Source organism: Bombina bombina, chromosome 7 (assembly GCF_027579735.1).
Source record: "Bombina bombina isolate aBomBom1 chromosome 7, aBomBom1.pri, whole genome shotgun sequence".
NCBI classification, from domain to species: Eukaryota; Metazoa; Chordata; class Amphibia; order Anura; family Bombinatoridae; genus Bombina; species Bombina bombina.
Window position 1 is genome coordinate 97246306 of NC_069505.1, and position 23411 is coordinate 97269716.

The 23411-nt window shown below is 41.9% G+C and overlaps 1 protein-coding gene across 1 annotated transcript in view; it reads left to right on the top strand.

Annotated features, from left to right (window-relative positions):
• Positions 1-23411, top strand: part of CHID1 (chitinase domain containing 1) — a 1450539-nt gene that overhangs the window by 37403 nt on the left and 1389725 nt on the right. Inside the window, exon 3 of the mRNA XM_053720199.1 lies at positions 574-723. Coding sequence (XP_053576174.1) covers positions 574-723 — 150 coding nt within the window. The remainder of the gene's footprint in view (positions 1-573; positions 724-23411) is intronic.

The following is a 23411-nucleotide window of genomic DNA, read 5'->3' on the forward strand; positions in this document are numbered from 1 at the left end:
ATTTTTTTGGAGAAATCCTAAACATTTGCAGTAAATGGGTTGCTTATTTTTTGATTTATTAAAGGGATATGAAACCCATTTGATTTCTCATGATTCAGATAAAGCATGCAGTTTCAAATAACTTTTCAACAAAGGATACAAACAGAGTGAAGCAAATTATATAATAGAAGTAAATTGGAAAGTTGTTTAAAATAGTATGATCTATCTGAATAATAAAATGAAAAAATGGGTTTCATGTCCCTTTAAGTGCTTGAAAAAAAGTTATTTTCCTATCTCTTAACATTAAATATTATTTACCAAATCTACAACAAAAAACAATGGAGAATATTTATGAAATTTGACATTTTATTGTTTAATAAAAAATGAGATATATATATATATATATATATTCGGATATATTTGGAGTATGTTTTTATGTATAAGTGTATATCACCTTCGTATAGAGAGTAAAAAAAAAATATGTAGAAAAAGCAAGAATGTTTGCCAGCTCTAATAGGACAGTGTACAACACCTTGTGCGTTTGTATACTTATCCCTAACAGTTGTAATAATCTCTGTTCTCTTTGGGTTGCAGACTCGTCTTTCTGATAACCCTGTGCAAGCTCGAGGACTGGTTTCCACCGACATCAAGGCCAAAGACATAGTGCAGGAGCACAGAAATTACTGCGCAAAGAAGGCGAAAGAGCGGTTTGTCTCTGGCGATGTGCTGGGATACATCACTCCTGTAAGTCCTTATTGTTCTATTTGTATAATTTAGAGAAGAGAAGGGAAAGAGGTACCATGATAGAAACTTTCAAACATATAAAGAGACTTAATAAAGTGGAATGTATGTGTGTCTGAGTGCTGAAATTACTAAACAGCTAATCCATTCCCTAGTAATTTCCCGGCTTGACTACTGTAACAACCTACTAACTGGCCTTCCTCTCTCCCGCCTCTCCCCCCAATCCATCCTAAATGCCTCTGCTAGGCTAATCCACCTCTCCCGACGCTCTGTATCTGCCGCACCCCTCTGTGAGTCCCTTCACTGGTTCCCCATTCACAGCAGAATTAAATTCAAACTTCTCACTCTGACCTACAAAGCCCTTACCAATGCAGCCCCCCCATACCTGTCCTCACTCATCAACAAATATACTCCAGCCCGTCCCCTAAGATCCAACAACGATCTACTTCTTGCCTCTTCTACCATCACCTCCTCTCATGCTAGACTACAGGACTTCTTTTTTGCGGCACCAACCCTCTGCAACGCACTTCCTTGAGCTGTCAGACTTTCCCCCAACCTCTCCTCCTTTAAACGCTCCCTAAAGACCTTCTTGTTCAGGGAAGCCTATAACCAAATCAGTAACTAATGAATTCCACTTGCCTAATAGTTGCCCGCATCTAACTTCACACTAACATCATTCCCATCTTTGCAGTCCCCACCTCCTGTTTCTCACCCTCCTACCCATTTAGATTGTAAGTTCCCACGGGAACAGGGCTCCCAATTCCTCCTGTATTTGTTTGTTAAATTTTGTCTGATGTCTCATATTGTACTGTCCTTTTATCTTTGTTACATATGAACAGCGCTGCGGAATCTGTTGGCGCTTTATAAATAAAGAATAATAATGTGTATATATATATATATATATATATATATATATATATATATATATATATATATATATATATATATATATATATATATATATATATATATATATATATATATATATTTAAAAAATTGCCCAAGAGCTAGTGGGGTCCCATGAAATTTCTTAGTTGCCCACTTTTTCAACTCCAAATTTTTACGGTGTCATACAAAAACCTGTAATACGCAGTTATACACTTTTATTACTTTGTATATAATTATATACCTAAAAAGAGCATTTTCTTCTTCAGATGCCAGTAAGATGAGGCAAAAATAGACAGGCACACAGTCAGGGAGGGACAGACAGACACAACCCTCACACACACACACACACAGGGAAGAAACTATATAGTAGCGTAAAACATAAAAAAAAGTTGTTGTTTTTTTCTAGGATAATTTATATATAATTAAAATAACAAAACGTCTATGTCGTTACACAGCACTAGAAAAGCAATACAGCTTTCAATAATGGGGCATATTTACTGACCATGTGTGGTAACGGCAACAAGGCAATACTGAGCATGACACATCCAACCACAATAAAATGCAGCTTAACACCAACATAAATAAACAAACAAAGCACACTTTTTATGGCAGCAATTGGAGAAAAATATTACTATATTGTCTCTTGCAAAATTAGATGGGACACAAACCGTAAGAAAATAGTCTAATAATAAATACAGACTAAAGATAAATTAAGCTTTATATTATCGTGGATAAACACTTTATTTCTGCAAACAAATTGTATTTTCTTTCCTAAGATATGGAGAGTCCACAACGTCATTCCAATTACTAGTGGGAATATCACTCCTGGCCAGCAGGAGGAGGCAAAGAGCACCACAGCAAAGCTGTTAAGTGTCACTCCCCTACCCATAATCCCCAGTCATTCTCTTTGCCTCTGTCAATGGAGGAGGTGAAGTTTGGTGTCTGAAGATATGAATTACTTTTTTGGGTACTTTTCTCTGCAAGCAAGGATTTGAGTTTAGCTTAGTCCACGTTAATCTCTTCAGTAGAGTAGTGGTTGCTTTTTATCAGTTAGGAAGTAGTGAACTGGTCCTTGCTCTGTTCCTAACATATTGCTGCCCTAGTTATATAAAGCCAGAGTAGGTTTACTCTGTTCTTTCTTTCTCCAACATAGGTGTGTCCGGTCCACGGCGTCATCCTTACTTGTGGGATATTCTCTTCCCCAACAGGAAATGGCAAAGAGCCCAGCAAAGCTGGTCACATGATCCCTCCTAGGCTCCGCCTACCCCAGTCATTCTCTTTGCCGTTGTACAGGCAACATCTCCACGGAGATGGCTTAGAGTTTTTTAGTGTTTAACTGTAGTTTTTCATTATTCAATCAAGAGTTTGTTATTTTCAAATAGTGCTGGTACGTACTATTTACTCAGAAACAGAAAAGAGATGAAGAATTCTGTTTGTATGAGGAAAATGATTTTAGCAACCGTAACTAAAATCCATGGCTGTTCCACACAGGACTGTTGAGAGCAATTAACTTCAGTTGGGGGAACAGTTTGCAGTCTCTTGCTGCTTGAGGTATGACACATTCTAACAAGACGATGTAATGCTGGAAGCTGTCATTTTCCCTATGGGATCCGGTAAGCCATGTTTATTACGATTGTAAATAAGGGCTTCACAAGGGCTTATTTAAACTGTAGACTTTTTCTGGGCTAAATCGATTGATTATTAACACATATTTAGCCTTGAGGAATCATTTTATCTGGGTATTTTGATATAATAATATCGGCAGGCACTGTTTTAGACACCTTATTCTTTAGGGGCTTTCCCCAAGCATAGGCAGAGTCTCATTTTCGCGCCGGTGTTGCGCACTTGTTTTTGAGAGGCATGGCATGCAGTCGCATGTGAGAGGAGCTCTGATACTTATAAAAGACTTCTGAAGGCGTCATTTGGTATCGTATTCCCCTTTGGGTTTGGTTGGGTCTCAGCAAAGCAGATACCAGGGACTGTAAAGGGGTTTATAGCTTAAAACGGCTCCGGTTCCGTTATTTTAAGGGTTAAAGCTTCCAAAATTGGTGTGCAATATTTTCAAGGCTTTAAGACGCTGTGGTGAAAATTTGGTGAATTTTGAACAATTCCTTCATGTTTTTTCGCAATTGCAGTAATAAAGTGTGTTCAGTTTAAAATTTAAAGTGACAGTAACGGTTTTATTTTAAAACGTTTTTTGTACTTTCTGATCAAGTTTATGCCTGTTTAACATGTCTGAACTACCAGATAGACTGTGTTCTGAATGTGGGGAAGCCAGAATTCCTATTCATTTAAATAAATGTGATTTATGTGATAATGACAATGATGCCCAAGATGATTCCTCAAGTGAGGGGAGTAAGCATGGTACTGCATCATTCCCTCCTTCGTCTACACGAGTCTTGCCCACTCAGGAGGCCCCTAGTACATCTAGCGCGCCAATACTCCTTACTATGCAACAATTAACGGCTGTAATGGATAATTCTGTCAAAAACATTTTAGCCAAAATGAACCCTTGTCAGCGTAAGCGTGGCTGCTCTGTTTTAGTTACTGAAGAGCATGACGACGCTGATATTAATATCTCTGAAGGGCCCCTAACCCAATCTGAGGGGGCCAGGGAGGTTTTGTCTGAGGGAGAAATTACTGATTTAGGGAACATTTCTCAGCAGGCTGAATCTGATGTGATTACATTTAAATTTAAATTGGAACATCTCCGCATTTTGCTTAAGGAGGTATTATCCACTCTGGATGATTGTGAAAATTTAGTCATCCCAGAGAAACTATGTAAAATGGACAAGTTCCTAGAGGTGCCGGGGCTCCCAGAAGCTTTTCCTATACCCAAGCGGGTGGCGGACATTGTTAATAAAGAATGGGAAAGGCCCGGTATTCCTTTCGTCCCTCCCCCCATATTTAAAAAATTGTTTCCTATGGTCGACCCCAGAAAGGACTTATGGCAGTCAGTCCCCAAGGTCGAGGGAGCGGTTTCTACTTTAAACAAACGCACCACTATTCCAATAGAGGATAGTTGTGCTTTCAAAGATCCTATGGATAAAAAATTAGAAGGTTTGCTTAAAAAGATGTTTGTTCAGCAGGGTTACCTTCTACAACCCATTTCATGCATTGTCCCTGTCACTACTGCCGCATATTTCTGGTTTGATGAACTGCTTAAGGTGCTCGATAGTGACTCTCCTCCTTATGAGGAGATTATGGACAGAATCAATGCTCTCAAATTGGCTAATTCTTTCACTCTAGACGCCTCTTTGCAATTGGCTAAGTTAGCGGCTAAGAACTCTGGGTTTGCTATTGTGGCGCGCAGAGCGCTTTGGTTGAAATCTTGGTCGGCTGATGCGTCTTCCAAGAACAAGCTACTAAACATTCCTTTCAAGGGGAAAACGTTGTTTGGTCCTGACTTGAAAGAGATTATCTCTGATATCACTGGGGGTAAGGGCCACGCCCTTCCTCAGGATCGGCCTTTCAAGGCAAAAAATAGACCTAATTTTCGTCCCTTTCGTAAAAACGGACCAGCCCAAGGTGCTACGTCCTCTAAGCAAGAGGGTAATACTTCTCAGGCCAAGCCAGCTTGGAGACCAATGCAAGGCTGGAACAAGGGAAAGCAGGCCAAGAAACCTGCCACTGCTACCAAGACAGCATGAAATATTGGCCCCCGATCCGGGACCGGATCTGGTGGGGGGCAGACTCTCTCTCTTCGCTCAGGCTTGGGCAAGAGATGTTCTGGATCCTTGGGCGCTAGAAATAGTCTCCCAGGGTTATCTTCTGGAATTCAAGGGACTTCCCCCAAGGGGGAGGTTCCACAGGTCGCAGTTGTCTTCAGACCACATAAAAAGACAGGCGTTCTTACATTGTGTAGAAGACCTGTTAAAAATGGGAGTGATTCATCCTGTTCCATTAAGAGAACAAGGGATGGGGTTCTACTCCAATCTGTTCATAGTTCCCAAAAAAGAGGGAACGTTCAGACCAATCCTAGATCTCAAGATCTTAAACAAATTTCTCAAGGTCCCATCGTTCAAGATGGAAACCATTCGAACTATCCTTCCTTCCATCCAGGAAGGTCAATTCATGACCACGGTGGATTTAAAGGATGCGTATCTACATATTCCTATCCACAAGGAACATCATCGGTTCCTAAGGTTTGCATTCCTGGACAAACATTACCAGTTCGTGGCGCTTCCTTTCGGATTAGCCACTGCTCCAAGGATTTTCACAAAGGTACTAGGGTCCCTTCTAGCGGTGCTAAGACCAAGGGGCATTGCAGTAGTACCTTACCTGGACGACATTCTGATTCAAGCGTCGTCCCTTCCTCAAGCAAAGGCTCACACGGACATTGTCCTGGCCTTTCTCAGATCTCACGGCTGGAAAGTGAACGTGGAAAAGAGTTCTCTATCCCCGTCAACAAGGGTTCCCTTCTTGGGAACAATTATAGACTCCTTAGAAATGAGGATCTTTCTAACAGAGGCCAGAAAAACAAAGCTTCTGGACTCTTGTCGGATACTTCATTCCGTTCCTCTTCCTTCCATAGCTCAGTGCATGGAAGTGATCGGTTTGATGGTGGCGGCGATGGACATAGTTCCTTTTGCGCGCATTCATCTAAGACCATTACAACTGTGCATGCTCAGTCAGTGGAATGGGGACTATACAGACTTGTCTCCGAAGATACAAGTAAATCAGAGGACCAGAGACTCACTCCGTTGGTGGCTGTCCCTGGACAATCTGTCTCAAGGGATGATGTTCCACAGACCAGAGTGGGTCATTGTCACGACCGACGCCAGTCTGATAGGCTGGGGCGCGGTCTGGGGATCCCTGAAAGCTCAGGGTCTTTGGTCTCGAGAAGAATCTCTTCTACCGATAAATATTCTGGAACTGAGAGCGATATTCAATGCTCTCCAGGCCTGGCCCCAGCTTGCGAGGACCAGGTTCATACGGTTTCAATCAGACAACATGACGACTGTTGCGTACATAAACCATCAGGGGGGAACAAGAAGTTCCCTAGCGATGGAAGAAGTAACCAAAATTATTCTTTGGGCGGAGTCTCACTCCTGCCACCTGTCTGCTATCCACATCCCAGGAGTGGAAAATTGGGAAGCGGATTTTCTGAGTCGGCAGACATTGCATCCGGGGGAGTGGGAACTCCATCCGGAAATCTTTGCCCAAGTCACTCACCTGTGGGGCATTCCAGACATGGATCTGATGGCCTCTCGTCAGAACTTCAAAGTTCCTTGCTACGGGGCCAGATCCAGGGATCCCAAGGCGGCTCTAGTGGATGCACTAGTAGCACCTTGGACCTTCAAACTAGCTTATGTGTTCCCGCCATTTCCTTTCATCCCCAGGCTGATAGCCAGGATCAAGCAGGAGAGGGCGTCGGTGATCTTGATAGCTCCTGCGTGGCCACGCAGGACTTGGTATGCAGATCTGGTGAATATGTCATCGGCTCCACCTTGGAAGCTACCTTTGAGACGAGACCTTCTTGTTCAGGGTCCGTTCGAACATCCGAATCTGGTTTCACTCCAGCTGACTGCTTGGAGATTGAACGCTTGATTTTATCGAAGCGAGGATTCTCAGATTCTGTTATCGATACTCTTGTTCAGGCCAGAAAGCCTGTGACTAGAAAGATTTACCACAAAATTTGGAAAAAATATATCTGTTGGTGTGAATCTAAAGGATTCCCTTGGGACAAGGTTAAGATTCCTAGGATTCTATCCTTCCTTCAAGAAGGATTGGACAAGGGATTATCTGCTAGTTCCCTGAAGGGACAGATTTCTGCCTTGTCGGTATTACTTCACAAAAAGCTGGCAGCTGTGCCAGATGTTCAAGCCTTTGTTCAGGCTCTGGTTAGAATCAAGCCTGTTTACAAACCTTTGACTCCTCCTTGGAGTCTCAATTTAGTTCTTTCAGTTCTTCAGGGGGTTCCGTTTGAACCCTTACATTCCGTTGATATTAAGTTATTATCTTGGAAAGTTTTGTTTTTAGTTGCGATTTCTTCTGCTAGAAGAGTCTCAGAATTATCTGCTCTGCAGTGTTCTCCTCCTTATCTGGTGTTCCATGCAGATAAGGTGGTTTTACGTACTAAACCTGGTTTTCTTCCAAAAGTTGTTTCTAACAAAAACATTAACCAGGAGATTATCGTACCTTCTCTGTGTCCAAAACCAGTTTCAAAGAAGGAACGTTTGTTGCACAATTTGGATGTTGTTCGCGCTCTAAAATTCTATTTAGATGCTACAAAGGATTTTAGACAAACATCTTCCTTGTTTGTTGTTTATTCAGGTAAAAGGAGAGGTCAAAAAGCAACTTCTACCTCTCTCTCTTTTTGGATTAAAAGCATCATCAGATTGGCTTACGAGACTGCCGGACGGCAGCCTCCCGAAAGAATCACAGCTCATTCCACTAGGGCTGTGGCTTCCACATGGGCCTTCAAGAACGAGGCTTCTGTTGATCAGATATGTAGGGCAGCGACTTGGTCTTCACTGCACACTTTTACCAAATTTTACAAGTTTGATACTTTTGCTTCTTCTGAGGCTATTTTTGGGAGAAAGGTTTTGCAAGCCGTGGTGCCTTCCATTTAGGTGACCTGATTTGCTCCCTCCCTTCATCCGTGTCCTAAAGCTTTGGTATTGGTTCCCACAAGTAAGGATGACGCCGTGGACCGGACACACCTATGTTGGAGAAAACAGAATTTATGTTTACCTGATAAATTTCTTTCTCCAACGGTGTGTCCGGTCCACGGCCCGCCCTGGTTTTTTTAATCAGGTCTGATATTTTATTTTCTTTAACTACAGTCACCACGGTACCATATGGTTTCTCCTATGCAAATATTCCTCCTTAACGTCGGTCGAATGACTGGGGTAGGCGGAGCCTAGGAGGGATCATGTGACCAGCTTTGCTGGGCTCTTTGCCATTTCCTGTTGGGGAAGAGAATATCCCACAAGTAAGGATGACGCCGTGGACCGGACACACCGTTGGAGAAAGAAATTTATCAGGTAAACATAAATTCTGTTTTTTCTACAGGTATCTGTAAGGAGTATGTGTCTTTTCACGCCTTGTGAGCTGTCTTCCTGTTGGACAGCTAGATTGCAGGTTTTATTTCACTTTTAAAATTGAGGGAATATGCCTTTAATATCCTCCTCATGAGATGCGGGTATGTTTGGTGTTTAGACTCCTAGACACGGATTCAAGGTGAGGCGGTTTTTCTATACGCACGCTTTCATTTTTAGCTGCGCAATTGTGTCAGCCGTATGGTCATGTGACCCGCTCTTCCGCTTTTAGTTATAAGCGGAGCGGCGTCTTCCGACATTGCAAGCTTCCCTTGGTCAGCAGGAGGTCTGTGTCATCTTCTGTACTTTGGGAATCCTAGTCCGGAGGTCAGTTGAGACACCTCAGTCAAAGCTTAGGTGTGGAAGTCTCTGTTAGTTTTGCTTATTTAGCGTATATCACGCTATGAAACGCTTGAGAAAAATTGGTCTTTTCTTTTTAAAGACGGTATTAAAGTTGCATAAAATAAAAAGAAAAAAGTTGTTTTTTTTGTTTTTTTGTTTTTTTTATATGGCCATAGAGCAAGACTCTGTGTCTTTTACTAAATGCTTGCTATACTTTTTATTTGGCTGATATATGGGCATAGAGCAAGACTCTGTGTCTTTTACTAAACGCTTGCTATGCTTAGAGGCACAATTTGTTATGCCCATGCAATTCTGTTCTGCATGCTTAACCACAACTCTTGAGAATAAAAATAGATTGTTGCCCTCTGAGCCTAATGTCTCCCAGGATGATGCTGTTCAGGCAATGCCACAGCTTTCTCCTCAAACATCCCAAGTCTCAATGGCGTCACATGCAGTGCCCTGCGGTTCTTCTCAGCCTCCTGGAGGAGTTTATTTACCTGCAGATTTTGCTGCACATGTATCTTCTGTGGTATCTGCAGCATTATCTGCTTTTCCTATGCTGGGAAAACGCAAGAGGAAAATTAGACATTCCGATAGTAAGGTTTCTGTTCCACCTATGTCTATGCAGGTTGCCCTCCCTCATAAATCTGATGAGGAGGATACGTCGGTAGCCTCTAAAGGGTGAAATCTCAGATTCGGACAGTATAATTCCTTCATCTGATACTGAAAAAGTAAACCAGATATAAGTTTGAACACCTTTGTGTACTGTTAAAGGAGGTATTGGCTACTTTGGACGACTCCGATACTTCTGTCTTTGTCAACCCTAAGAAGTCTAGTAAACTTAATAAATAATAGGATGTTCCTTCCTCTGTGGAAGTGTTTCCTGTTCCAGACCGTGTGACGAAGATTATTTCACAGGAATGGGAGTAGCCAGGGATACCTTTCTTCCCGCCTCCCGTTTTTAAGATGATGTTTCCTGTTGCTGACTCCATTAAAGATTCATGGTACACGATGCCTAAAGTAGAAGGGACTATTTCTACTCTGGCTAAGAGAACGACGATCCCTATAGAGGATAGCTGCTTCTTTAAGGATCCCATGGACAAAAAGCTGAAGACTTATTTGAAAAAAATGTATCTTCATCAAGGTCTTCAATGGCAACCTGCAGTTTGTATTGCCACAGTAGCAAGTGCGGTATCTTATTGGTGCAACACCTTGTCTGAATCAATTTTAGTAGAGACTCCGTTGGAGGAGATCCAAGATAGGATTAAGGCTCTCAAACTAGCCAATTCCTTTATTTCTGATGCTAACATGCAAGTTGTCTAGCTTCACTTTCTTAGCCCGCAGGGCTTTGTGGCTAAAATCTTGGTCAGCTGATGTCAACTCCAAGTCCAAGCTTCTGGCGCTTCCTTACAAGGGTAAGACCTTGTATGGACTTGGTCTGGCAGAAATAATTTCTGATATTACGGGTTGAAAAGAGTCTTTTCTGCCCCAAGATAAGAAGAACAGACCTTAAAGGACATCAAAGTAATTTTCGTTCCTTTCGTAACTTTAAAAGTCTTCCTCTCCCTCTTCCAAGCAGGAACAGTCCAAGTCTTCTTGGAAGCCCAATCAATCTTGGAATAAGGGTAAGCAATCATAGAAACCCTCAGCTGAGTCTAAGTCAGCATGAAGGGTTGGCCCTCTATCTGGGATCGGATCAAGTGGGGGGGGCAGACTTTCCCTGTTTTGTCAAGTGTAGATACAAGATGTCCCAGATCCTTGGGATGTGGACATAGTATCTCAGGGTTACAAAATAGAATTCAAAACTTTACCTCCTAGGGGGAGATTCCTCCTCTCAAGATTATCTGCAGGCCAGGTAAAAAGAGAGGCATTCTTGAACTGCGTTCAGGACCTTTCCTCCCTGGGAGTGATTGTTCCAGTAAGGGAACAGGGTCTAATATTATATTCAAATCTGTTTGTGGTTTCCAAAAAAAGAGGGAACCTTTTGACCCATTTTAGACCTAAAGTGTCTCAACAAGTTTCTCAGGGTACCGTCCTTCAAAATGGAAACCATTCGTTCCATTCTTCCTTTGGTCCAAGAGGGTCAGTTCATGACGACTATAGACCTGAAGGATGCATATCTTTATGTTCCCATCCACAGGGATCATCACAAGTTCCTGAGATTCACCTTTCTAGACAAACACTTTCAGTTTGTGGCTCTTCCGTTTGGCCTTGCCACACTCCCTGAATTTTCTCAAAGGTTCTGGGGGCTCTCTTGACAGTGATCAGGTCTCTGGGAATTGCAGTGGCGCCCTACCTGGACGACATATTGGTTCAGGCGCCATCTTTTCAACAAGCAAACTCTCATACAGAGATCTTGTTGTCTTTTCTACATTCCCACGGATGGAAAGTGAATCTGGAGAAGAGTTCCCTTGTTACAGCTACAAGGGTGGTTTTCTAACCATAATAGATTCCCTATCTATGAAAAATTTTCTGACAGAGGTCAGAAAATCCATTATTCTTTCCTCTTGCCTCTCTTTTCAGTGTACTGTTCGGCCATCAGTAGCTCAATGTATGGAGCTAATTGGTCTGATGGTCGCTTCTATGGACATCATTCCCTTTGCTCAATTCCATTTCAGAGCTCTGCAGTTATGCATGCTCATACAATGGAACGGAGATCATTCGGATCTGTCTCAGAGGATAGATCTAGACCAGTCGACAAGAGACTCTCTCCCGTGGTGGCTTGCTCAGGAGCATCTGTCTCGGGGCACATGCTTCTGGAGACCTTCATGGGTGATAGTGATCACGAACGTCAGCCTGTGACTCGTTAAAGGCTTAGGGACTATCGACTTAGGAGGAGTCTGCTCTCCCAATAAACATCTTGGAGTTGAGAGCAATTTACAATGCTCTGATGGCTTGTCCTCAATTGTCATTAGTCCGGTTTATCAGGTTCCAGTCGGACAACATCACCTCAGTGGCTTACATCAACCACCAGGGAGGAACTCTGAGTTCTTTAGCTATGAAGGAGGTGGCTCGGATTATTCAGTGGGCGGAAGCTCACAATTGTTGTCTTTCTTCCATCCACATTCCATGAATGGACAACTGGGAAGCGGATTTCCTGAGCAGACAGACATTTCATCCCTGGGAGTGGGCTCTCCATCTGGAGGTGTTCTCCAGGTTAACCCTCAAGTGGGGGGGTGCCGGAGTTGGATCTGATGGCGTCTCGGCAGAACGCCAAGCTTTCAAGGTCAAGAGTTCCTCAGGCCGCTCTGAATGATGCTCTGGCAGTTCCTTGGGTTTTCGGTCTAGCATACCTGTTTCCTCCTTCCACGAGTCATTGCTCATATCAAACAGGAGAGAGCGTTGGTAATTCTAATAGCTCTTGCATGAGCTCGCAGGATCGGGTATGCAGATCTAGTGAAGATGTCATCTCTGCCACCTTGGAGGTTGCCTCTGAGGAAGGACCTTCTAACTCGGGGTCCATTCCTCCATCCAAATCTCATTTCTCTAAAGCTGACTGCTTGGAAATTGAACGCTTAGTTCTGGCTAAGCATGGGTTTTCTGAGTCGGTCATTGAGATCATGCTACAGGCTCGCAAGCCTGTTGCTCGTAAAATTCACCATAAGGTATGGCATAAATACCTTTTATTGGTGTGAATCCAAAGGCTACTCTTGGAGTAGGTTCAAGATTCCTAGGATTTTGTTTTTTTCTCCAGGAAGGTCTGGAGAAAGGGTTGTCAGTCAGTTCTCTGAGAGGTCAGATTTCTGCTTTATCTATTCTTTTACATAAGTGTCCGGCAGATGTGCCAGATGTTCAATCTTTTTATCAGGCCCTGGTCAGAATCAGGCCTGTGTTTAAAGCTGTTGCTCCTCCTTGGGGCCTTAACCTTGTTCTTAAAGGGACACTGAACCCAATTTTTTTCTATCGTGATTCAGATAGAGCATGCCGTTTTAAGCAACTTTCTCATTTACTCCTATTATCAAATTATTTTCATTCTCTTGGTATCTTTTTTTGAAATGCAAGAATGTAAGTTTAGATGCCGGCCCATTTTTGGTGAACACACTGTGTTGTTCTTGCTGATTGGTGGGTAAATTCACCTACCAATAAATAAGTGCTTTTCATGGTACTGAACCAAAAAAATAGCTTAGATGCCTTGTTTTTCAAATAAAGAAAGCAAGAGAACGAAGAAAAATTGATAATAGGAGTAAATTAGAAAGTTGTTTAAAATTGCAGGCTCTATCTGAATCACAAAAGAAAACATTTGGGTTCAGTGTCCCTTTAAAGTTTTGCAGCAGACTCCGTTTGAGCCAATGTATTCTATAGATATTAAGTTGTTATCTTGGAAGGTTTTGTTTCATATTGCTATCTCTTCTGCTCTAAGCTTTGCAGTGTGATTCGCCTTACCTTATCTTTCATGCAGATAAGGCGGTTCTTCATACTTAAAGGGCCATTATACACTCATTTTTTCTTTGCATAAATGTTTTGTAGATGATCTATTTATATAGCCCATAAAGTTTTTTTTTAAAATAAATGTATAGTTTTGCTTATTTTTAAATAACATTGCTCTGATTTTCAGACTCCTAACCAAGCCCCAAAGTTTTATGTGAATACTGTCAGCTACCTTCTCCAGCTTGCTCCTGCTTGTGTAAAGGGTCTTTTCATATGCAAAAGAAGGGGGAGGGGGAGTGTCTTATTTCCCACTTGCAGTGGGCTTTCCAGCTACCTTTTCAACAGAGCCAAACTGACAGCTTCTAAGTAAGTTTTTAAACAGTTTTATACTGGATTTTTATATCAGTATCTGTGCATCTTATTCTTTATAGTAGTGTCTATTACATGTAGTTATATGAAAATGAGTGTATACTGTCCCTTTAATTGGGTTTTATTCCGAAAGTGGTTTCAGATAGAAATATTAATCAGGAAATTGTTGTTCCTTCTCTCTATCCCAATCCTCCTCCTCATAAGGAACGTCTGTTGCACAACTTGGATGTTGTGCATGCTCTAAAATTGTACCTACAGGCGACTAAGGATTTTCGCCTGTCTTCTGCCCTGATTGTTTGTTTCTCAGGAAAACTTAAGGGTCAGAAGGCTACTGCTACTTCTCTTTTCCTGTGGTTGAGAAGTATAATTCGTTTTGCTTATGAGGCTGCTGGTCAGCAGCCTCCTGGGAGAATTACAGCTCACTCCACTAGGGTTGTCTCCTCTTCTTGGGCTTTTAAAAAATAAGCTTCTGTGGAACAGATTTGCAAGGCTGCAACCTGGTCCTCTCTGCATACTTTTTCAAAATTTTACAAATTTGATACTTTTGCCTCGGCTGAGGCCTCTTTTGGGAGAAAGGTTCTGCAAGAGGTGGGGGCTTCTGTTTAGGTCTGCCTGTCTTGTTCTCCCTCACTTTTCATTCCGTGTCCTGTAACTTGGGTATTGGTTCCCACTAGTAATTGGTATAACGTTGTGGACTCTCCATATCTTAGGAAAGAAAACAAAATGTATGCTTACCTGATACCTTTCTTTCTGGATATGGAGAGTCCACGACCCCACCCTTAATTAAGACAGGTATTTTTGACTAAACCTCAAGCACGTCTACACCTTTGTGTTATTGCTTTTTCCATTTCCCTTTGGTCGAATGACTGGGGATTATGGGTAGGGGAGTGACACTTAACCACTTTGCTGTGATGCTCTTTGCCTCCTACTACTGGCCATGAGTCATATTCCAACTAGTAATTGGAATGACGTTGTGGACTCTCCATATCCGTAAAGAAAGAAATTTATCAGGTAAGCATAAATTTTGTTTTTCTATCTATGTATGTAACGCTCGCACAAACCTGAGACTGCACGAAAACATAGTCGCAGGATAGGGTTAATATGTGTGAGTGCAGGAATCGGCTGTTCTGAGCAGGCACACAGGCTTTTGTGTAATAAGTTTGGAAGCAGCCTGTGCACATTTGTCAGGTCCTGAGACTACAGGACAACATGGTGCCAGCATAGGGTTAATATGTGGGGGGGCAGGAAGGAGATGTTCTGAGGACATTTGTCTAGCTGACAGCAAAACTTACTATCTATGGAATTCAATCCACAGACTGGTAATAAGCCTTCCTGCACACCGATGCGAAAGCCCTAAAGCTTAACCTCTGTCACTACACTAATGCAGAGCTAAATCTTCCAGCAAGACTGGCAGCCTCTGTCAGCGGTGTACAGTCTATCCAGTAACACTATCCAGTAACACATGTGAGCAAAGAGCTTACTGTACCTTTCATGCAGCTCTCTCGGCTCCCACATATTACTCCAACAGCTGTCACACTCCCCTGCTACACCAACCTCTGCCATCTTCAGCAAGCCAGCACAATGCAGTAAGCTATACCTTTCACGCGGGAAGTAATTGATATTGAATGACCGCTCTTTAAACAGCAAAGTTAGAAAGCATTTTTCAAATTCGACAGGTGAAATTTCCAAGTAGTCCAGGACGACCGGACAACTGTTTTTTTTTCCAAATACAAACACTGGTGCAGGCTCATCACAGGATAATAAAAGATATCTAAAAAGAAATAGAAGCACGCAAAGATGCTCCCCATAATGCAGTGTCTTTTAATATACAGTGGTAATAAAACAGTGTACAGAGTAAAAAAGCTCCTGAGTGGTTCCTACTCACTAAAAATACCCTCAAACAATATGAGGTATGTACGTGCTCAATAGGGAGACCACACTGGGGTATAATTGTCCTTATACAGTCCGCCCATTAAACAGAAGGATACTCTTCAGGAATGTCCGTTATCTGCTGTTAAGCTGATCTGCACTTGTTCCCTTTAGTAAGTGTCAGTCAAGCTGTCAGAATAAGGCATATACAGCAAGAGCAAACGCCAGAGAATATTTCTCCATGGTACTTCCAAAAGCATGAACTGCCTTGTAGCATAAGGTGGGTGTGGCCTTACAAACTTCACTAATTACTCCGCTTCGTCAGAGGCTCCATACGCACTCACCTCAGTTTTCATGTATTTATATGTTGGATTTGTAGTGCCGCACGCTCCTTATGCTACTAATTCATATATAACAGACTTGCAACAAAGTAATTATTTAAACAGTTGCATTCTGTTTCCCAATGTTACATTTTAACTGAAACAATTTAGCTTCGTTAAAGGGACAGTAAAGTCAAAATTAGATAGAACATGCAATTTTTTTTTTTAGAATCAAAGTTTTTTTATTGAGGAATACCAAATATACAAAGGTAACATACATTAAACATTATACATAGAATTGAAACACGTCACCTCTGAGGCTTTGTCAAGCCATAAACCTCTAGCATAACATGAAGTAATCACATTCTGGCATTACCTCTTTTTTGTTTTGTTTCCTATGTTACAACACAGAAAGAAGAAAAGAACCATTCACAGTTTAAATATCCATAACAACTTGTACATCCTATAGTATGGTAGTAGACTAAATATAACATAAAGAAGTATTTGGATTCTATATAAATAAAAAAGGGTTATAAGAAAAACTTATAACTATGTATTAACAATTGAGGATAAACACCGCTTATTTGTTCACTTACAGTAAGGGTGAACAGTAGCTAAAGGTAAGGGCGAGGGGCGGAGCCATAAGTTATATTGAAGCTAACGAGTTTCCCAGGTTATCATCATGATGGCTGATCTCTAGAAGTGTACTTAAAGGGACACTATACCCAAACATTTTCTTTCATGATTAAGGTAGAGAATATAATTTTAAACAACATTCCAATTTACTTCTATTACCTAATTTGCTTCATTCTTTAGATATACTTTAATGAAGAAATAGCAATGCACATGGTGAACCAATCACAGGAGGCATCTATGTGCAGCTACCAATCAGAAAGCTTCTAAGCATATCTAGATATGCTTTTCAGCAACGAATATCAAGAGAATGAAGCAAAATAGATAATAGAAGTAAATTAGAAAGTTGTTTATAATTGTATGCTCTTTCTAAATCATGAAAGAAAAAAATTGGGTTTCATGTCCCTTTAAGTGGAAACCTGATAAAAGTCCCTGGGCTTTTGTGTATAAAATGAATACAATTGCATTCTGGATCAGTTATTCTCAAAGAGGGGTATTGGGATGTATTCACTATGAGATATGAAACAAATGATAGCATACATGGTATAAGATGAGATATAGGGGGCTTCTAGATGAGCTCCTCTCCTGAGGAGATGCCACCTACAGGCGATGAGGGAAAAGGGAGTAGGGGTATGACCCGCAGGCAACAAGTACCGGCGGGAAAGGGAGGAGAGGAGCCCAACAAAAATAAATTATGTGCTCTAGTAATGAGGTGGTGCTGTGTCTGAAACTACATACCTACAATATCAGGGTTTGTAGGGTATGGCAACTATATACATGCTAAGACCTATAGCGGGTACAGGCTATGTGATACCATAACAGGAACTAGGATATCAAAGGTTATCCCAGCTGTAAGTCTACGTTTTAGTAGAGTGCAACTAGTTCAGATTATATAGCATGACATTAACAGTTGTTATTAGTAAACAATAAATTGAGCCTACCTCTGTGTCTGGTGATGACCTACCCAGGAAAATACAAACTTATGCATTTAGGGGGTCCATCGTAAGACCATATTCAACTAAGTATGAAAGCTTTGGACTGGCCTTTTGAAACCTCCTTTTTATAATAAGTAAAGCTTCTCTGAATGACTGAATAGTTTTAGCTTGAATGAAATAGATACCATAAGTAAGGCAAAGCTGTTGCACAATGCACAGGAAATGACGGGACAGTTTCCACATTGTCTCAAACAATCCCCTATCTCCCTCGCCGGCTGAGGGAGACAGAGGGGCTATAAAAAAGCAATATCCCTGTCCAACTAGATAAAGTGAGACGGGAGCTCACTATATGATAAAGCCATCAGTAAAGGTATGGATAGTTACTAATGAGCCCAGAGCCACTGTGCATGGAGTGTGTATGTCATGGATGGTAACTCCATAATTATCATGCTAGGGTCAATTGAAGCTCCCTTATTCTTATTCAAAGTTATGACACATAGAAGGCTATTAGAAATCTCAATGTCATGTAAAAAGAAGACAAGCAATATATGCACTCATCAAGAACCTTGGCTAATAATACTCATTGGCAAAGAGCAGTACCCATAACTGACAAAATAAAATCTATAGGCTAATATTAAACATCTAGTGAGAATAACATCAGATTAAGAGGTAGAGCTTCTATCTTAAGGCTAACACAGAACAGCCTGTATAATGTACACGTGAGTATGTTGAAAGAAATACATATAACCACATTTACACCAGATAGTTCAGAGGGTTATATACAATTGCAGAGTGGAGATAATAGCTATAAACTAAAATGAACTGTTATTGACTGTCATATAAAAGTGAACCACATCTTATATGTTTAGATCACATCTTAGCACCCCAATTGCAAAATCTTTATAAAGCGTATTGTCAGATATGCAAAGGGTACCAGCACTTAAATAAGAGTTAATCCCCTATCCCACCCCTACTTTTAGGCTATAAGTCACCATTGTGAACTGAGTCTCCCAACATTCGTGACTTAACCCTCCAGATTTCCTAGAAGGAAGAACTTGCGTGCTGCGAATCAGTGGTATGTCCCAAAATGTTCTCGCTGTGCTCACAAATATATATGACCACATGGACTGCCGCATCTTCTCCGTTACTGCCAAAGCATCTGTCGCACATGTGAGATGGGGGACTTCAGATGTCCCTTTCCTCTGCCTCTGATCACCACTAGGCTTAATTTCACACTGCTGATTCTTCCGGACTTGCGGCGTGTTGAGAGCTGGTGAGTAGCGTTGGGGCCCTAGAACGCTCACCCAGGTGTATAGGATAGCTTCGCTGCTAGTAGATGGAACTGCAGGAGGCGTAGTAAAGGAGGGTAAGTTGACCGCAGCCCTCAGTGTAGCCTTGCAGATCTCCAGATGACAATCCAAGCGAGTGCCCAAATCCTTTAGTAAGGAGATAATTACCTCTCAGGCGATTGTCGATCTTGCAGAGTTATTGGCCTCATTCATTGCAGTGTCCCTCGCTGGTCCAATCACGCACAAAAAGGGCAGCAGCGGTCAGTATTGCGTACTTTGTAGGCCTCTAAAGTCCCTCAAGCTACAAGTCTCTGCCAAGAAATCTAGTCTCAGCTGCAGCACAGTCACAGGCTCTCAGAAAACATCCAAATTTTTCCCGTGTAGGCTTCAGCAATCTCAGGACTAGGAGTGCCACATAGGCCTCAGCATGCAGTGTTGTAGTATGGCAGTCGTAGTAAAGGTTTGCACCACTAAAGGGAAGTTGTAGAGGATCACTGTCCTCACCAATGCTTATGCCAGATAAAAGTGTCATTTAAAGAGAGCAGTACAACTTTTTTAGTCACTTTCTTTCATGATTATAGCCGGAGCTCAGTAGAAATGCGACTGCTTGCCTAGGCTGCTGGCTCCGCCCCCCAGAACATGCAATTTTAAAAATTTTCCAATATATTTCTGTTATCAAATTTGCTTTGTTCTCTTGGTATCTTTTACTGAAGAGTAAATCTAGGTAGACTCATAAGAGTTCAGGAGTGTGCACGTGTCTTTAGTACTCTATGGCAGCAGTGTTTTGCAACATTGTATAACAAAGCTACAAATAATGTTGCAAAACACTGCTGCCATAGAGAACTAAAGACACGTGCACACTCCTGAGCTCTTATGAGCCAACCTAGTTTTACTCTTCAATATTCTAAAAGAGAGTAGAGAAGGCGCCACATAGCGTAATTCTGTAGAGTATATATTGTTAAATATGCAAGATAATATCCACTCACATTTGGTGAAGCACTAATACGTAGTGCAAACTGAAGAGATCGGATCCTCAGATTTGTCGGGTAAAACTCTCCTCGTTGATCAGGAAATAAAGGTCTTTTTGGTCCCTCTTCCCTCAAAGTAGGGTCGGTGTTTTGGTTACCCTTGGGTTCCACCGCTCTACTCAAACCCAGCAGGTTGTAGGGAAATAAGTCACCAAAAAAGTGTTAATATTAAACACAAATGATGTACAGCAACGCGTTTCTCAGTATCCAAACTGTTTCATCAGGCTGATACAAGCAAGTCTAGCTTGCTACTTAATATATAAATTTGCAACCAATCATATGGCTGCTAAAAAAACACATACCTCCTTTGGGTCACATCACCCTTCCGGAGTTGCGTGTAACATTCATAAAAACAATAATACAAAATTCATAACATTAATAAACTCATCCGCAATATATCAAAAATTGATACAGATAGTAAACTGATGTAATGTAATATCTCTAATAGTTGTTAAGATCCCAATTGTTTTTCTTAAGTTATGCCCTAACAACGGGTCACGTGGGTGTTTACTCCAACCTTTCTGTCAATGTTGTGTGTCGGATGACAGCCACGAGTTGTATCTCAAATTATTGAGAACTCACAAGTGATCAGCTGTTGGACGCCACTCCCCGCTATATAGCCATAGCTAACATGCTTGTTTTATTTACATACGGGTAAATTTAGTAAATGACCAATGGGGGAACTCACCCAAAACCAGTCGGTTATGACTGGTTGGTGAGACAGTGACAGATAATATCTGTGTAAAATGTATTGTCATATACCTAGGGCATCGTAGGGAATTGTATATGCATCCTTTCTCTTACATGGTGTATTCAGTCCACGGATTCATCCTTGTGGGATATTCTCAATCCCTACAGGAAGTGGCAAAGAGAGCACACAGCAGAGCTGTCCATATAGCTCCCCTCAGGCTCCGCCCCCCCAGTCATTCTCTTTGCCGCTCTAACAAGTGGCATCTCCACGGGAGGGTAAAGAGTATGTGGTGTTAGATTTGTAGTTTTTATTTCTTCAATCAAGAGTTTGTTATTTTAAAATAGTGCCGGTTTGTACTATTTACTCTGAGGCAGAAAGTGATGAAGATTTCTGCTGAGAGGAAAAAGATTTTAGCATGTTGTAACTAAAATCCATTGCTGTTCCCACACAGGACTGTTGAGTACCGGAGAACTTCAGTTGGGGGGAACAGTTTGCAGGCTTAACTGCTTAAGGTATGCTCAGTCACTTTTTTTCTAACAAGACTTGGTAATGCTAGAAGACTGACAGAAATCCCCATGTGGGAAGGTAAGCCATATTCTGAGACTCAGTATAGAAGGATGGCTCAGTTAAAAGGGCTTAAATCACTGGTGGACACTGTTATGGGGAAAATCGATTATTTTTTTACTATAATCTGACATTTGCACAAGTGTTTATTATGTTTGGAACACTTTTTAGGGGTTTTATACGCCTGGCATATTTTTAGACACCTAATTTGGCTTAGGAAGGCCCCACAACTCCGGAGTGAAGAGGGAGGGGGCCTAATTTTCGCGCCTCAGTTGCACATTTCTTTTGTAAGACAGCTTCACATGTAGAGTCCAGAGATTGCAGGAGGACTACAGGGAGGCTGATTTTCGTTCCAAAACTAATCCCCAAGTGCTGTAGTGAATTAAACCGGTGGCCTGCTTCAATTTGCTCCGGTTTGGGCAATAAGGGGTTAATTGGCTTGAAACTTGGTGTGCAATCATTCCAAAGCATTAGGATCATATGGTGTAAATTTCATAAAGATTGGATGTTTTTTTGAGATTTGGTAAAAAAGTATGTGTTTTTTATTATTTAAAGGCACAGTACTGTTTTTTCAAAAAGTGTTTTTTTTCTGTATTTGAGTGCTATCTAAGTCTGTCTAACATGTCTGAGCCTACAGATAGACCTTGTTCTATGTGTTTAAAAGCCATGGCGGTACCCCCATTGCATTTGTGTTTAAAGTGTGCTAAGGTATCTAAACATTTTAATGACCATGCAGTGACACTTAAAAATGTAGCCCAAGATGATTCTTTGACGGAAGGTAATGAGGATAGTCCTCCTTCCTCTCCCCATGTGTCGACACCATTACGCCTGCGCAAGCGTTGCCTAGTACCTCTAGCGCATTGTGCCCTATTACATTACAACAATTAGCAACAGTCATGGATAATTCCCTTGCGGCATTTCTATCCAAACTGCCAGTTTTTCCAAAAAAGCGTGATAGCTCAGTTTTAAGAACAGAGGATGAGCAATCAGAAGCTTTGGATGATTTATCTGTTGTACCCTCACAACACTCTGAAGTGGCAGTGAGGGATGGTCTGTCCGAGGGAGAAATTTCTGACACAGGAAAAGTTTCTCAGCGGGCAGATTCAGATTCCTTAGCGTTTAAATTTAAGCTGGAACACCTCCGCGTCCTGCTTAAGGAGGTTTTAGCTACGCTGGATGATTGTGACCCCATGGTGGTCCCAGAAAAATTGTGTAAAATGGACAGGTTTTTAGAGGTCCCTGTATACACTGATGCGTTTCCGATCCCGAAGAGGGTGGCGGATATTGTGACTAGGGAGTGGGAGAGACCAGGTGTACCATTTGTTCCCCCTCCTATCTTTAAGAAAATGTTCCCCATAAATGACCCCAGGCTGGACGGTCCCTAAGGTAGAGGGGGCTGTTTCAACACTTGCTAAGCGTACAACTATACCAATAGAAGACAGTTGTGCTTTTAAAGACCCTATGGATAAAAAATTGGAAGGTTTGCTGAAGAAAATGTTTGTTCAGCAAGGTTTCCTTCTTCAGCCAATTGCCTGCATTATTCCTGTAACTGCTGCAGCGGCTTTTTGGTTTGAGGCGCTGGAGGAGTCGCTCCAGAGGGAGACTTCATATGACGAAGTCATGGATAGAATTCATGCTCAAAAGCTGGCGAATTCTTTTATCACAGATGCCGCTTTACAATTAGCTAAGTTAGCGGCGAAAAATTCTGGTTTTGCCATTATGGCGCAGAGAGCGCTTTGGCTCAAATCATGGTCGGCTGACGTGTCGTCCAAAACAAAATTACTAAATATTCCTTTCAAGGGAAAGACCCTTTTTGGTCCCGAGTTGAAAGAAATTATCGCGGATATCACTGGGGGAAGGGCCATGCCCTCCCGCAGGATAGACCGTTTAAGGCCAAAATCAAGGCTAATTTTCGTTCCTTTCGCAACTTCAGGAGCGGACCTGCTTCAACCTCTGCTACCGCAAAGCAAGAGGGTAACGCTTCACAGCCCAAAGCAACCTGGAAACCCTTGCAGGGCTGGAATAAGGGTAAACAGGCCAAGAAGCCTGCGCCTTCTACCAAGACAGCATGAAGGGGTAGCCCCCGATCCGGGACCGGATCTAGTAGAGGGCAGACTTTCTCTCTTTGCTCAGGCTTGGGCAAAAGATGTTCCAGATCCCTGGGCATTAGAAATTGTGGCTCAGGGGTATCTTCTAGAATTCAAGGACTCTCCCCCAAGGGGAAGGTTCCACATATCTTGTTTGTCTTCAGACCAGACAAAGAAACAGGCGTTCTTACGCTGTGTAGAAGATCTTCTAAAGATGGGAGTGATACACCCAGTTCCAATTGCAGAACAAGGACTGGGATTTTAC